The sequence below is a fragment of the Portunus trituberculatus genome, chromosome 18 (genome assembly GCF_017591435.1).
Source record: "Portunus trituberculatus isolate SZX2019 chromosome 18, ASM1759143v1, whole genome shotgun sequence".
Taxonomy (NCBI): Eukaryota; Metazoa; Arthropoda; class Malacostraca; order Decapoda; family Portunidae; genus Portunus; species Portunus trituberculatus.
The window spans coordinates 3,940,515-3,957,291 of record NC_059272.1 but is presented as its reverse complement, the minus strand read 5'-3'; the positions used below and the strand labels follow the sequence as shown (position 1 = coordinate 3,957,291).

At 41.0% G+C, this 16,777-nt stretch overlaps 1 protein-coding gene across 27 annotated transcripts in view; it reads left to right on the top strand.

Annotated features, from left to right (window-relative positions):
• LOC123505792 (mitogen-activated protein kinase kinase kinase 7-interacting protein 3 homolog) overlaps positions 1-16,777 on the top strand; it is a 146,949-nt gene that overhangs the window by 100,405 nt on the left and 29,767 nt on the right. For all 27 annotated transcript variants that reach the window (XR_006675259.1, XR_006675258.1, XM_045257507.1 and 24 more), the window contains 3 exons: positions 1,111-1,271; positions 6,975-7,053; positions 14,052-14,147. Coding sequence is in view for 25 of the 27 variants with exons in the window: in XM_045257507.1 (XP_045113442.1) it covers positions 1,111-1,271; positions 6,975-7,053; positions 14,052-14,147 (336 nt within the window). In the remaining 2 variants the exon portion in view is untranslated. The remainder of the gene's footprint in view (positions 1-1,110; positions 1,272-6,974; positions 7,054-14,051; positions 14,148-16,777) is intronic.

Sequence of the window (16,777 nt, the reverse complement as noted above, 5' to 3'; positions counted from 1 at the left end):
CGTTCCACATCCAGTACAGCTCAGGCACCGAGGAGGGCCGCTCCCCCACAGGGGCTCCCTTCCCCACCACTGGGGATGTGGTAGGTCCAGAGGGAGTGATAGGGCAGGTGCGGCGGCCCCAGAGCTGGTACGTGTCGGATTCTGTCCCGTCAGAGTCCAGACAGAGGAAATCTTCCCTACCAGAGTGTGTGGGGCCGCCTGTCACCATCCACCCCTTCCACTACCCTCCCTATACTGAGCCCGGCCTGGGCTACTCTGCGGCAGAGCCCTTGTTGACCGTGCCACCACCTGGGCCTGACTCTGTCCCTGCGCAAGGTAGAGCAGCCTGTGTGGTGCTGTGTGCCCTGTGTGTGCTGCCTGGCCACCCTCACACATCCCTACCCTCCTACCCACAAAGTGCGGCCCACCTCCCTCCCCTCACCCCCAAACCACTGATCGTGTTCTGTGGCTACTAACTCTGTATTTTGTTGACAAGACCATACTTTGTGCCGTGTAGACTGGTTAGCTGGCTAGTAGACGTGTCCCTAACCAAGACTTGAGCTGTGTTGTGTTTTGGCTGTGTTGGGGAATTTTTATTGTAATTTTAACCCCAGTAAATGATTAATTAATGGCCTGCTCATTGTCAGGACTAAGGTGGCTTGTGATCCTTCTTTTGTGTGTGTGTGTGTGTGTGTGTGTGTGTGTGTGTGTGTGTGTGTGTGTGTGTGTGAAGAAGGAAAGGTAAATTTAAAGCAAAATAGGGATGATAGATGAATATAGGTAGGTATGTTTTTAATGTGAAATTATTAGTATGTGGAATTACTGGCCTCTTATACTGACCTTTTCATGTGTGCTTGTGTATATGTGTGTGTGTGTGTGTGTGTGTGTTTGTACTATTGAAAAAACTAACATGGTATAAGCCTGAGTCATAGAAATGCAAACTCATTTTTTTCTCCTGTAGATTTATAACTTTCCTATGGTGTCAAAATAGTTTGTCAGCTTTTTAAGTTCATTTGACTTTTTAACTTGCATTTCTTATACCTGGTTAGACTTTTTCCAATAGTGTGTGTGTGGCTAACAATTGCAGCCACTCCATCCCTCTCTGACTGTTGGACCTTTCCTGCTGCGCAGCACTCCTGCAGGACCAGCTGATGCGGAAGGAGCGGCTGGCAGTGGAGCTGAGCCACCAGGTGGATGAGAAGGGGCGGTTGGAGGCAGAGGTGGAGGCCATGGTGCGGGAGCTGCAGGCGCGGGAACAGCAGCGCAAACACAACACTGACACAAACGCAATGGTGAGCAGTTGCGATGATAGTGATGGTGGTATGTGGTAATGGAAAATGATTGTGTTATGGCATTAGTGTGGTGATAACTATGATGATGCTGTGTGGAAATGGTGAATGATTGGGTTATGGCATTAGTGATTGGTGTGTGGGGATGAAAGTGATGGTGGTGGTGAATAGTGGTTTTGGTGTATGATGATAGAGAATAATAATTATTGTCTTGTGACATTAGTGAATAGTGTGCGGTGATGACAATGATGGTGGTGGTGATTGGTGAATAGTGTGATAGTGGTGTGTGGTGATGGAGAATGATTGGAATATGACTTTGGTGATTGTTGTGTGGCAATGGCAAATGATTGGGTTATGGCATTAGTGATTGGTGGATGGTGATGACAGTGATGGTGATGGAGTTTGGAGAATGGTTTTGTGGTATGTAGTTGTAGTAGTCTGTAGTGATGATTATGATATTGATGGTGTGTTGTGATGAAGAGTGATTGGTTTGTAGGATGGGTAATGTGTTGTGGGTCAAGTGATTGGTGTGTGGTAGGGGTGATATATGGTGATGCAAGATCATATTAGGTTAGGTTAGGTTAGTGTTGGGAAGTGTGGTGTGGTGTGGTGGTGAGTGGTAATAGCACATGGGCTAGTGAAGTGAGCAATGAGTGTATTGGCATATTAATGAACTGACATGTGGATGGAAGGTGGATAGGTAGTATGTTAAAAAAGAAACTAAAGATGGATGAAGATTTGAAAGTGGATAGTTATATGGATGGATGGAAGGATATGTTGGGATGAAGGCTCTTGTGTGTGTAATTCACCACAGGTATCTACTGGTCACCCAGCCAGCCTTCCCTATTACAGAAAGAGCTCAGAGCTCATACTGACTGATCTTCAGGTAAGACTAAGACCACACCATATGCCACACACCGGGACAGTGAGACCTAGCCCCTCAAATTACATCCTGTATCTACTTGCTGCTTGGTGAACAGGGGCTACATATTAAAAGACTCACTCATTTGCCTTGGTGTAGCCGGGACAAATGGGCGAGCCTCTTAATGTGTAGCCTCTGTTTGTTCACCTTGCAACAAGTAAATGCAAAATGTGTGTGTGTGTGTGTGTGTGTGTGTGTGTGTGTGTGTGTGTGTGTGTGTGTGTGTGTAATTCACCTTGGTCGTCTGCTGGTCACCCAGCCAGTCTTCCCCATTACGGAGCGAGCTCAGAGCTCATAGACCGATCTTCGGGTAGGACTGAGACCACAACACACTCCACACACCGGGAAAGCGAGGCCACAACCCCTCGAGTTACATCCCGTATCTATTTACTGCTAGGTGAACAGGGGCCACACATTAAGAGGCTTGCCCATTTGCCTCGCTGCGCCGGGACTCGAATCCGGGCCTCTCGATTGTGAGTCGAGCGTGCTAACCACTACACTACGCGGTGTGTAATGTGTGTGTGTGTGTGTTTGTGTGTTTGTGTGTGTGTGTGTGTAATTCACCTTGGTCGCCTGCTGGTCACCCAGCCAGTCTTCCCCATTACGGAGCGAGCTCAGAGCTCATAGACCGTGTGTGTGTGTGTGTGTGTGTGTGTGTGTGTGTGTGTGTGTGTGTGTGTGTGTGTGTGTGTTTTTATGCAAGAGGGAAGCTTGCCAAGGACAACAAAATATTATAAAAAAAAGGCCAACTTCAACTGCAAGTTCCCTAAAAAGATGAGAAAAAATTAGCCAGAAGACAGGGACAAATGTCTTGAAACCTCCCTCTTAAGAGAAGTCAAGTCATAAGAAGATGGAAATACAGAAGCAGGCAGGGAGTTCCAGAGTTAACCAGAGAAAGGTATGAATGATTGAGAGTACTGGTTAACTCTTGCATTAGAAAGTTGGACAAAATAGGCATGAGAGGAAGGAGAAAGTCTTGTGCAGCGAGACCACAGGAGGAGGGGAGGCATGCAGTTAGCAAGATCAGTAGAGCAGTTAGCATGAAAATAGCGATAAAAGATAGAAAGAGATGCAACATTTTGGCAGTGAGAGACAGTCAGTCACAGGAGGGGAGTTGATGAGATGAAAAGCTTTTGATTCCACCCTATCTAGTAAACTGTGTGAGTGGAACCCCCAGACATGTGAAGAGTACTCCATACAAGAATGGATAAGGCCCTTGTACATAGGTAGCAATTGGAGGGGCGAGAAAAACTAGCAGAGACGCCTCAGAACACCTAACTTCATAGAAGCTGTTTTAGCAATAGATGAGATGTGAAGTTTCCAGTTAAGATAATGAGTAAAGGACAGACTAAGGATACTCAGTGTAGAAGAGGAGGACAGTTGAGTGTCATTGAAGAAGAGGGGATAGTTGTATGGAAGGTTGTGTTGAGTTGATAGATGGAGGAATTGAGTTTTTGAGGCATTGAACACTACTAAGTTTTCTCTACCCCAGTCAGAAATCTTAGAAAAATCAGAAGCCAGGCGTTCTCTGGCATTCCTGCGTGATCTGTTGACTTCCTGAAGGGTTGGTCACCTGTGAAGGGACGTGGAATGTAGGGTGGTATCATCAGGATAGTGGATAGGGCAAGAAGTTTGGTTAAGATGATTAATGAATAATGGAAAGAGAGTGGGTAACAGAAGAGAACCCTGAGGAGCACCACTATTAATACATTTAGGAGAAGAACAGTGGTTGTCTACCACAGCTGCAATAGAACTGTTGGAAAGGAAACTTGAGATAAAATTGCAGAGAGAAGGATTGAAACTGGAGGAGAGGAGTTTTGAGATCAAAGCTTTATGGCTTTTGATATGTCTAACACTACAGTAAAAATTTCACCGAAATCTCTAAAAGAGGATGACCAAGACTTGGTAAGGAACACCAGAAGATTATCAGTAGAGCGACCTTGACGGAAGCCATACTGGCGATCAGACAGAAGATTGTAAAGTGACAGATGTTTAAGAATCTTCCTATTGAGGATAGATTAAAAAACTTTAGACAAACAAGAGATTAAAGCTAAAGGACAGTAGTTAGAGGGATTAGAATGATCACCTGTTTTAGGAACAGGCTGAATGTAGGCAAACTTCCAGCAAGAAGGAAAGATAGAAGACAATAGACACAGTTGAAAAAGTTTGGCCAAGCAAGGTGCAAGCATGAAAACACAGTTTTTGAGAACAATAGGATGGATCCCATCAGGTCCATAAGCCTTCCATGGGTTTAGACCAGCGAGGGTATGGAAAACATTACGAAGAATTTTGATTGAAGGCATGAAATTGTCAGAGGGAGGAGGAGAGGGAGGGACAAGTCCAAAATCATCCAAGGTGGAGTTTTTAGCAAAGGTTTAAGAGAAGAGCTCAGCTTTTAGAGGCATAAGAGATGACAGTGGTTCCATCAGGATGAAATAAAGGAGGGGAAAGATGAAGAAGTGAAGTTACTGGAGATGTTTTTGGCCAGATGCCAGAAGTCTCAAGAGGAGTTTGAGTTTGAAAGATTTTGACATTTTTCTTTTTATGAAGGAGTGTTTGGCAAGTTGAAGAACAGACTTGGCATGATTCCGAGCAGAAATATAAAGTGCATGAGATTCAGGAGATGGAAGGCTCAAGTTCCTTTTGTGGGCAACCTCTCTATCATCTATAGCATGAGAACAGGCTGTGTTAAACCAAGGCTTAAAAGGTTTAGGTTGAGAAAAAGAATGACAAATGTACGCCTCCATGCCAGATACTATTACTATTACCTCTGTTATGCATTTAGCACACAGAGATGGGTCTCTGACACAGAAACAGTAATCATTCCAGGGACAATCAACATAATACCTCCTCAGGTCCCCCCAGATGGCAGAGGCAAAATGCCAGAGGTGCCTCTGCTTTGAGGGATCCTGAGGAGGGATTGGAGAAATAGGACAGGATACAGAAATGAGATTGGTATTGGAGGAGTTCAACAGAGAAGATAAAGTAACAGCATAAGCAGAAGGATTAGAGGTAAGAAAAAGATAAAAAATGTTGGGCATATCTCCAAGATGGTCAGGAATACGAGTAGGGTGTTGCACCAGTTGCTTTAGGTCATGGAAGATAGTAAAAGCTTGTTCACCAGGATGGTCAGTGAAGTGGAGAGAAAAGCCAAAGCTGGTGTTGAACATTGAAAACTCCAAGGATGGAGATCTCCACAAAAGAATAGAGAGACAGAATGTGTTCCATTTTGGAAGTTAAACAGTCAAAGAATTTACTATAGTCAGAGGAGTTAAGGGAGAGATAGACAACACAGATAAATTTAGTTCGAGGATGACTGTTGAGTCTAAGCCAGATGGTGGGAAACTCGGAAGATTCAAGAGCGTGGGCACGGCAGCAAGTTAAGTCATTGCGTACATAGACGCAACATCCAGCTTTGGAATGAAAGTGACAATAGAGAAAATAGGAGGGAACAGAGAAGTAGCTACTTTCAGTTGCCTCAGACAGCTGTGTTTCGGTGAGGAAAAGATGAGGTTTAGTAGAGGAGAGGTGGTGTTCTACAGATTGAAAATTAGATCTAAGACTGCAAATGTTGCAGGAGTTAATGTAGAGAAAGTTGAGGGAGGTTTTAAGACATTTTGGGTCGCTAACGAGAGGGCAGTCTGACCTGGGGACATTTGTGGTCCTCTCTCTCCCTTAGGGGACTCCGAGGCTGGTCTTGGAGTCGGCATTTTTGTATTTAGAAATTTTAAGTGAAGGGTGTGTGTGTGGTAAGTGCATATTGTTTTGTATGAAGGAGAGTTGTGTTTAGAGGGCAGGCGGTGACTGCCCACTTGTGTTGTGAGACACAAAGGGATACGTTCTGGAAGATCACAACTAGCTTTAATGGTGAGTTCACAGCACCCCCTGATCTAGTACTAGTCCTAGTAAATTATTTTGGTAGGTGTATGCTACCTCCCCCAAGTGTGTGTGTGTGTGTGTGTGTGTGTGTGTGTGTGTGTGTGTGTGTGTGAGTGCGATTGAGAACAAAGATAAATGGATATGTAGGTAAGAAAAAAGGACAAAATTTCATGAAGTATATTGAAACACACACACACACACACACACACACACACACACACACACACACACACACACACACACACACACACACACACACACACACACACACACACACACACACACACACACACGGCCCGGTAGCTCAGTGGTTAGAGCGCTGGCTTCACAAGCCAGATGACCGGGGTTCGATTCCCCGGCCGGGTGTAGATATTTGGGTGTGTCTCCTTTCACGTGTAGCCCCTGTTCACCTAGCAGTGAGTAGGTACGGGATGTAAATCGAGGAGTTGTGACCTTGTTGTCCCGGTGTGTGGTGTGTGCCTGGTCTCAGACCTATCCGAAGATCAGAAACAATGAGCTCTGAGCTCGTTCCGTAGGGTAACGTCTGGCTGTCTCGTCAGAGACTGCAGCAGATCAAACAGTGAATTACACACACACACACACACACACACTTTGAGGAGGTAGTAGACACCTATGTTTTCTACATAGAACGGTGGAAAAGTGGAATGCATTGAATGATGAAGTTGTTACCTCACATAATGTGCATAACTTTAAAGAAAAATTGGATAAATGGAGACATGGAGACAGGACATTATGACCCCCACTCCAATCCTGTACAATACAAGTAGGTAAATACACACACACACACACACACACACACACACACACACACACACACACACACACACACACACACACACACACACACACACACACCAGTAAGCCGTATGTTGTCTCCCCTACAGAGGATAGAGGAAGTTCAGCAGGAGAACCAGAGGCTACAGTCTGAGTGTTATGAGATGGAGAACAGAATACTGCGTCTCAGTGAGTACTAGTGCAAAATGTTGTCATCATCATCATCATCATCACCATTTTTCTTATTTGATTTTTTGCTTGATTAGTGCATTTGTTTTTATTTATTTATTTGCTCATTTTATTTGTATGCATATTTGTATTTTATACAAGTGGGGTTCCAGTCAAAGAAAATAAAATGTCCACAGAAGGTACTATCCCCCAAAGAGTATAGTGAAAAGGATTAATGGTGTAATTACTTTATTTGCCCATGTTTATGAGACTCCCACATTTTGTGGTCACGGATTCTTCCCATGTCCTCCTTCACACACACACACAGAATCGGAAAGTTCACAAGAGAAGGTATGAGGCCAATAAGAATCAAACTTAAGTCACAAAAGGATGTAGATGAATTGGTGGAGAAGTCATGGAGGCTAGCCCAGCAGGAAACAACAAGGAAGATTTGGTTGAGAAGAGATCTCGGTGAAAAGGAAAGAGAAATGTTAAATGAGTTGAGAAAGGAGGCTTTGAAAAAAATGAAGAGAGGACAGAAGAAGAGAAGAAAGAGTTTTTCTGGAGAATCTTGGATATGAGACTGAGGAAGTGGTTCATAACCCAGAAAAGTACAGCAAGAAAGGACTAAAGAAACTTACATATGAGCGAAATGTAATGTATTCCAACATAAATGGAGTGATATCGGGATTTTAGAACTCAACGATTACTTGAGGGACAAGAACCCAGATATTGTGGGTCTTACTGAAACAAAACTGAGAGAGGGAGAAGACCTGATGAAGGTTGGAGAAGGAAATATAACGTTTGGAAAAGAAATAGAGTAGGTAAGATGGGAGGAGGAGTGATGTTGCTGGTTAAAAAGATATAAAGGTGGATCAAGTGAAAAAGGTATGGGAAAGGCAGAAGTGCTAAAGATCAGAGCAGAAACTAATGAAGGAAAAAGAGGCACTACATAGTGGTGTACGTACCACCTAAGACAAATGCATGGTCAGTACAGGAATATGAAGAAATGATAAGTGATACAGGAACATGTCTGGAAGAAATGTTGGGTGGCTGTGAACGAACTATAATGATGGGAGATTTTAATTGTAAAGAGGTGTGTTGGGAGGACTGGTCAATGGAAGGATCAGAGACAACATGGGAAATACACTATTGACACTGGCAATGGAAAATGTGTTAACTCAGTGGGTCAAAGAAGATACTAGGTTTGGAGGAGAGGGAGCATCGTCAAGACTGGACTTGGTCTTTAGTACAGAGCCAATGGTCATTGAGGAGATGAGGGTGGAGTGCCCTTTAGCAAAGAGTGATCATGCAGTTTTGGAGTTCAAGGTGATAGACGAAGAGAAATCTAGAAGAAATGAAGAATATAAAGTGGGAAGATGGAATTATGCCAAGACAGATTTTGGAAACCTAAAGAAATTCTTTCAAGAGACAAATTGGATGAAATTCAAGAGTGCTAAGGAGCAAATGAAAAGTGGAAGGAATTTATAAAAATATACAAAGAAGGTGAGAAAAATTTGTACCAATAAGACAACATAGAGAAGTTGGAAAGCAGGACTGGTTTAACGATAGATGTGAAAAGGCTAGAACAAGAAAAGAGGATGCATGGAAGAGGTGGAGAAGGAAAAGACGGATTAAGCAGTGGAAAGTTACAAAAGAGCAAGAAATGAATATGTGTTGATTAGAAGAGAAGAAAGAAAGAAACAAGAAAAGGATATAATTGATAAATGTAAAGACCAACCAAGGCTTTTTACAGACATGTGAACAACAACATCAAAAATAGAGAAAGTATTGAAAGTTTAGAAGTAAATGGAGTATACAGTGAAGATCCCAGGAAATGGCAGAGGCTATGAATGGATGCTTTCGGAAGGTATTCACAAAGGAGACTGCTTTTGACAAACCACTGGTAATGGAACAGAAAGGGATTATGAAGGAGTTTCAAGTAACTGTGGAGGAGATCAAGAACATGATGGGGAGTTTAGAAGTGAGAAAAGCTGTGGGACCTGATGGGGTATCAGGATGGATTTTAAGAGAATGCAGGAGCAATTGGCAGAAAAAGTTTGTGAAGTAATTGATGCCTCATTAAGGGAAGGTGTAGTGCCCCAAGACTGGAAAAGAGCTAACATTGTCCCAATCTATAAATCAGGTAACAAGAGAGACCCATTGAACTATAGACCAGTGTCACTTACAAGTGTGGTAGCTAAGATGTGTGAGAGGGTGGTGAAGACTAGATGGACAGACTTCTTGGAGAAAATGACATACTTTGTGAGTGTCAATTTGGTTTTAGGAAAGGGCGTTCATGCACGACAAACCTGATATGTTACTATTCGAGGGTGATAGATGTAATACAGGAAAGAGATGGTTGGGCTGATGGAATATATCTGGATTTAAAAAAGGCCTTTGATAAGGTACCACACCAGAGACTGATCTGGAAACTTGAAATGGTAGGAGGAGTGCATGGCAGTTTACTAAAATGGATGGAAGACTTTTGGTAGGAAGAGAAATGAGAACAATAATTAAGGACAGACCATCAGAATGGGGATTGGTGGAGAGTGGAGTTCCACAGGGATCAGTGTTGGCACCAGTAATGTTCGCAGTCTACATAAATGACATGGTGGATGGGGTGTCCAGTTATGTGAGCCTATTTGCAGACGATGCAAAATTGTTAAGAAAAGTGAGATGTGACAAAGATTGCGAACTACTCCAGGAAGACTTGGACAGAATATGGAAATGGAGCTGTACATGGCAAATGGAGTTCAACACGACAAAATGCAAGAAAATAGAGTTTGGCAAGAGTGAAAGAAGAATCAGGAGTATGTACAAGATAGGAAATGAAGACATAAAACCAGTCATGAAGAAAAGACCTTGGGGTGACAATTACCAATGACCTATCGCCAGAGAGACATATAAACAAAATAATTGGAGAAGTATTGAACTTATTGAGGAACATAAGAGTGGCGTTCGTATATCTAGATGAAGAAATGATGAAGAAAATAATTACTGCAATGATAAGACCGAGGCTTGAATATGCAACAATACAGTGGGCTCGAACTTAAAGAAACACATAAGGAAACTAGAGAAAGTACAGAGGGCTGCAACGAAAATGGTGCCTGACTTAAGAGATTTGACTTATGAAGACAGACTGAAAAGAATGCAACTTCCAACCCTGGAAAACAGAAGAGAAAGGGGAGACCTGATAGCAATATACAGAGTGATGATTGGCATGGAAAAATGGATAGGGAAGATCTGTGTATGTGGAATGGAAGAATGTCGAGAGGGCATGGGAAAAACTAAAATGGCCACTTATAGGAGAGATGTGAAAAATATAGCTTCCTCATAGAAGGGTGGAAGCATGGAATAGTTTAGACGTGGAAGTGGTCAACGCAAGGAATATTCATGATTTTAAGAAAAAGCTGGACATTAATAGATATGGAGACGGGACAACACGAGCATAGCTCTTTTCCCGTATGTTACAATTAGGTAAATACAATTAGGTAAATACACACACACACACACACGATAATAGAGAGACTGTCCATATGAAAGAGATTAAAGTAACCAAGCTTGAAATAAAAGAGTTAATGACGGAATTAGATGAGGAGAAGGCAATGGGACTGGATGAAGTCTCAGGCAGAATACTGAAAGAATGTAGGGAAGAACTAGCAAGTCTTATATACATCATAAAATGCTCAATAGAAAATGGAACAGTACCAGTAGAATGGAAAAGAGCTGAGGTGGTTCCCATATATAAGAGCAGAAGGAAGGAAGAACCTTTAAATTACAGACTGGTATCACTAACTAGTGTAATATGCAAGATGTGTGAAAGAGTGATAAAGAAACAATGGATTGAGTTTCTTGAAGACAACAAATTATTATCAAATAGCCAATTTGGTTTTAGAAAAGGTCGGTCGTGTGTAACAAACTTATTGAGTTTCTACTCTAGAATAGTTGATTAAGTACAACTATGGAAGTTAGAGGAGAAGGGTGGCTTAAAAAGAAGCAGATTGAGATGGATGGAAAATTATTTGAGGGGAGAGAAATAAGGACGGTAGTTAAAGATTTGAAGTCCAAGTGGAGAGCAGTAGACAGCGGAGTGCCACAGGGGTCAGTATTGGCGCCAATATTTTTTCTCATATATATAAATGACATGCCAGAGGGAGTGAACAGCTACATAAATCTGTTTGTGGATGATGCAAGACTGTGCAGAGTTATAAAGCAAAAAGAGGATTGTCAAATACTGCAGGAAGACCTAAATAAGATCTGGGAATGGAGTAAAAAGTGGGGGTATGGGTATGGGGGAAGAAGCCTAGGGAGATAGATTCCTGAATCTAATGATAGATAATATGATGGTCCAAAGAGTAAAGGAAAACACAAGATTCAGAGGAAATGATGAGCCTGCGAGATTGGACCTAGTTTTTACAAGGGATATACAAATGAACAATGATATAAGATATAAATGCCCATTGGGAAAGAGTGACCATGTAATATTAGAAATGGATATAGAAGAGGGAAAGGAAGATAGAGATGAATCATACAAAGGAGACCGATTAAACTACAGAAAGGCTGATATTGAGAACTTCAATAACTATTTTAAAAACGTAAACTGGGAGGAGATGGAAAACTCAGAGAGGTGCAAGAGAATATAACTTATTTTTGGAAATATACAAAACAGGAGTCAGGAATATGTCCCAAAATATAGACCAAAAGAAGAAGGAAAGAAAGATTGGTTTAATGCAAGGTGTGCTAGGGCAAAGGAGAAAAGAGATGGAGCATGGAAAAGGTGGAGGAGAAATAAGAATCCAACAAATAAGGAAAACTTCAAAACAGCAAGAAATGAATATGTTAAGGTGAGAAGGAAGAGAAAAGAACTATGAAAAAGATATTGTCAAAAAATGTAAGGAACAACCAAAATTGTTCTACAGATTCATAAATGGAAAAATTAGGCAAAAAGAAACAATAGAAAGGTTAAAAAAGGAGAGAATGGGATGGTGGAGGACCCAAAAAGTATGGCAGAAGTGTTAAATAATAAATTCCAGGAGGTCTTTACTAAGGAATCCAAATTTGAAAACCACAGGGTAATAGAGAGACTGTCCATATGAAAAAGATTAAAGTAACCAAGCTTGAAATAAAAGAGTTGATGACGGAATTAGATGAGGAGAAGGCAATGGGACCGGATGAAGTCTCAGGCAGAATACTGAAAGAATGTAGAGAAGAACTAGCAAGTCTTATATACATCATAAAATGCTCAATAGAAAATGGAACAGTACCAGTAGAATGGAAAAGAGCTGAGGTGGTTCCCATATATAAGAGTAGAAGGAAGGAAGAACCTTTAAATTACAGACTGGTATCACTAACTAGTGTAATATGCAAGATGTGTGAAAGAGTAATAGAGAAACAATGGATTGAGTTTCTTGAAGACAACAAATTATTATCAAATAGCCAATTTGGTTTTAGAAAAGGTCGGTTGTGTGTAACAAATTTATTGAATTTCTACTCTAGAATAGTTGATAAAGTACAAGAGAGAGAGGGATGGATTGACTGTATTTATTTGGATTTAAAAAGGCTTTTGATAAAGTGCCACATGAAAGATTACTATGGAAGTTAGAGGAGAAAGGTGGCTTAAAAGGAAGAACATTGAGATGGATGAAAAATTACTTGAGGGGGGAGAGAAATAAGGACAGTAGTTAAGATATGAAGTCCAAGTGGAGAGCAGTAGACAGCAGAGTGCCACAGGGGTCAGTATTGGCGCCAATACTTTTTCTCATATATATATATAAATGACATGCCAGAGGAGTGAACAGCTACATAAATCTGTTTGCAGATGATGCAAAACTGTGCAGAGTCATAAAACAAAAAGAGGATTGTGAAATACTACAGGAAGATTTAAACAAGATCTGGAAATGGAGTAAAAATTAGGAGATGGAATTCAATGTCGACAAAAGCCATGTCATGGAAATGGGAAAAAGTGAAAGTTAACCAGTGGGAATATATAAGATGGGAGATGGAGTAGAACGAGAAAAAGTAAAAAAGGAAAAGGACTTGGGAGTGACGATGGAAGAAAAGAATCAACCGGTAAGCCATATTGATAGAATTTTCAGAGAGACGTATAACTTGCTAAGGAATATTGGATTAGCATTTCATTACATGGACAAAGAAATGATGAAGAAATTGATAAGTACTAAAATAAGACCCAGATTGGAATATGCAGGAGTTGTGTGGACCCCCATAAAAAGAAACACATCAAGAAATTGGAGAGACTACAAAAAAATGGCTACAAGACTGGTTCCAGAATTTAAAGGGATGACATATGAGGAGAGACTAAAAGCTATGGATCTACCAACCCTGGAACAGAGAAGAGAGAGAGGGGATCTGATACAAGTTTATAAATTGATTAACGGAATGGATCAAGTGGATAATGAGAAACTAATCCTGAGAGAAGAATATGACATTAGAAGCACAAGATCGCATAGTAAGAAACTGAGGAAGGGAAGATGTCTGAGAGATGTTAAAGAAATATAGTTTCCGCAAAGATGTGTTGAGACTTGGAACAGTTTGAGTGAGGAAGTGGTGTCAGCAATGAGTGTGCATAGTTTTAAAGAAAAATTGGATAAGTGTAGATATGGAGATGGGGCCACACGAACATAAAGCCCAGGCCCTGTAAAACTACAACTAGGTAAATACAACTAGGTAAATACACACACACACTCTCTAGGTTGTCTTCTATGCAACTACTATTGATGCATTTCATTTTAATAACCACCCAGTGACCAATCTGTGTGAGGTAAGCCAAGGTAATTCATGCTTCCAGTGGTCATATAAGCATCCATGTTGAATATCATCCCCTAGTCAGCAATACATCCTTGTATTTATTTAGTGAAATATTTACTCTTTTGCTTCTTTTCATAGTACTGGACTTAAAGAACCTAATACCGCCTTTATTTATATCTTTCATATTATTGATTGATATATTTATGTATTTTTCCTATAATCAGACCTGCATCCTCTGTTCCCCTTCACAGTGCCAGACTTTGAACTTGACATCTACTCTAACCTGACAACACCACAGACGCCCTATAATGAGGGTGCACCAGTCCAGCCTCCACCACAGCTCACCAGTAAGTACTCTCGGGCCGTGCAGATCTTCAGGAACATCATGGCCTCTAAGCAGGAAGAAGAAATACAGCAGAAAGAACCCCAGTGCAAGGACTTAAGAGTCATTTTCCAAGACAACACACTCGACATTATTGTGGAGGACTGGGACAGTGAGAGGCGATGTCCACTTGTTTTGTAGTTTGTAGGAGCTCAGGGAGCAATCTTTCTCCACCTGCTGTAGGCTCAGAAAGGAAGGCTGCTGCTGTAGGCTATGTAGAGAGATTTATAAAAGATGAGAAAGTAAAATAAGAAAGTGTAGTAAACTAGTATGTGGGATGTGTTTTAGGTTGGAGCAGCAGCAGTAGTAGTAAGATTGTAGCATTGGCAGTAATTGTGGTGGTGTTGATTATTGTACTTTGGTATTTAGTAAGACGTTATTGGGCTTGAGTGTGAGTATGAGTGTCATGTTGGCCAGAGTGTAGGTATGTCACATGTATGAGGAAGTGTGTTATTTGAGGAATTGCTGCTGCTTAGGAACAAAGAGGACAAGGTATTTTTCCTTCCCAGTCTAAATGAGTAATGGATGGTGAAAATAGAAGTCAGAAAAAAAAAAAAAACAGTATAGGCATGTGTAAATGACCTTTCAATATAGAAGAAGATTAAACTTTGAACAGTTCAAGAAAGGATGAGTGCATGAGAAGAACAGGGAAGTTATTTTAAGGAGCTAAACAGCAAAAAACAAACAAAATGTAGTCATTGGTTTGCTCTGTATTTGTGTCAACTCATCCCTGAGGAAGCCATACAGGCATTGAGTGGGGGGAGAGAAGGAAAGGGGCTATTTGGTGCAGCAAAACACAACCATCACAGCAACAGGTGAAAGTGTAACGTGCAGTTTTGGCAAGTACTAGTAGCACCTGAGTAATGATGGCAGGCTATGTGATGCAAGAAAGAAGAAATAGTGAAAAGAAATGAGGAGACATAGACAGATGAGAGATGAGAAAAGAGAAGTTATGAGAGGGAAGAGAGGAAAAGGATGTATGATGAATTGGTGAAGTTGACAGATGAGGAAACAACAAAAAAAAAAAGAAAAAAAAAAAAAAAAAAAAAAAAAAAAAAAAAGAGACACAGAAGAGAGAAGAAAGAGTTTTTCTGGAGAATCTTGGATATGAGACTGAGGAAGTGGTTCATAACCCAGAAAAGTACAGCAAGAAAGGACTAAAGAAACTTACATATGAGCGAAATGTAATGTATTCCAACATAAATGGAGTGATATCGGGATTTTAGAACTCAACGATTACTTGAGGGACAAGAACCCAGATATTGTGGGTCTTACTGAAACAAAACTGAGAGAGGGAGAAGACCTGATGAAGGTTGGAGAAGGAAATATAACGTTTGGAAAAGAAATAGAGTAGGTAAGATGGGAGGAGGAGTGATGTTGCTGGTTAAAAAGATATAAAGGTGGATCAAGTGAAAAAGGTATGGGAAAGGCAGAAGTGCTAAAGATCAGAGCAGAAACTAATGAAGGAAAAAGAGGCACTACATAGTGGTGTACGTACCACCTAAGACAAATGCATGGTCAGTACAGGAATATGAAGAAATGATAAGTGATACAGGAACATGTCTGGAAGAAATGTTGGGTGGCTGTGAACGAACTATAATGATGGGAGATTTTAATTGTAAAGAGGTGTGTTGGGAGGACTGGTCAATGGAAGGATCAGAGACAACATGGGGAAATACACTATTGACACTGGCAATGGAAAATGTGTTAACTCAGTGGGTCAAAGAAGATACTAGGTTTGGAGGAGAGGGAGCATCGTCAAGACTGGACTTGGTCTTTAGTACAGAGCCAATGGTCATTGAGGAGATGAGGGTGGAGTGCCCTTTAGCAAAGAGTGATCATGCAGTTTTGGAGTTCAAGGTGATAGACGAAGAGAAATCTAGAAGAAATGAAGAATATAAAGTGGGAAGATGGAATTATGCCAAGACAGATTTTGGAAACCTAAAGAAATTCTTTCAAGAGACAAATTGGATGAAATTCAAGAGTGCTAAGGAGCAAATGAAAAGTGGAAGGAATTTATAAAATATACAAAGAAGGTGAGAAAAATTTGTACCAATAAGACAACATAGAGAAGTTGGAAAGCAGGACTGGTTTAACGATAGATGTGAAAAGGCTAGAACAAGAAAAGAGGATGCATGGAAGAGGTGGAGAAGGAAAAGACGGATTAAGCAGTGGGAAAGTTACAAAAGAGCAAGAAATGAATATGTGTTGATTAGAAGAGAAGAAAGAAAGAAACAAGAAAAGGATATAATTGATAAATGTAAAGACCAACCAAGGCTTTTTACAGACATGTGAACAACAACATCAAAAATAGAGAAAGTATTGAAAGTTTAGAAGTAAATGGAGTATGCAGTGAAGATCCCAGGAAATGGCAGAGGCTATGAATGGATGCTTTCGGAAGGTATTCACAAAGGAGACTGCTTTTGACAAACCACTGGTAATGGAACAGAAAGGGATTATGAAGGAGTTTCAAGTAACTGTGGAGGAGATCAAGAACATGATGGGGAGTTTAGAAGTGAGAAAAGCTGTGGGACCTGATGGGGTATCAGGATGGATTTTAAGAGAATGCAGGAGCAATTGGCAGAAAAAGTTTGT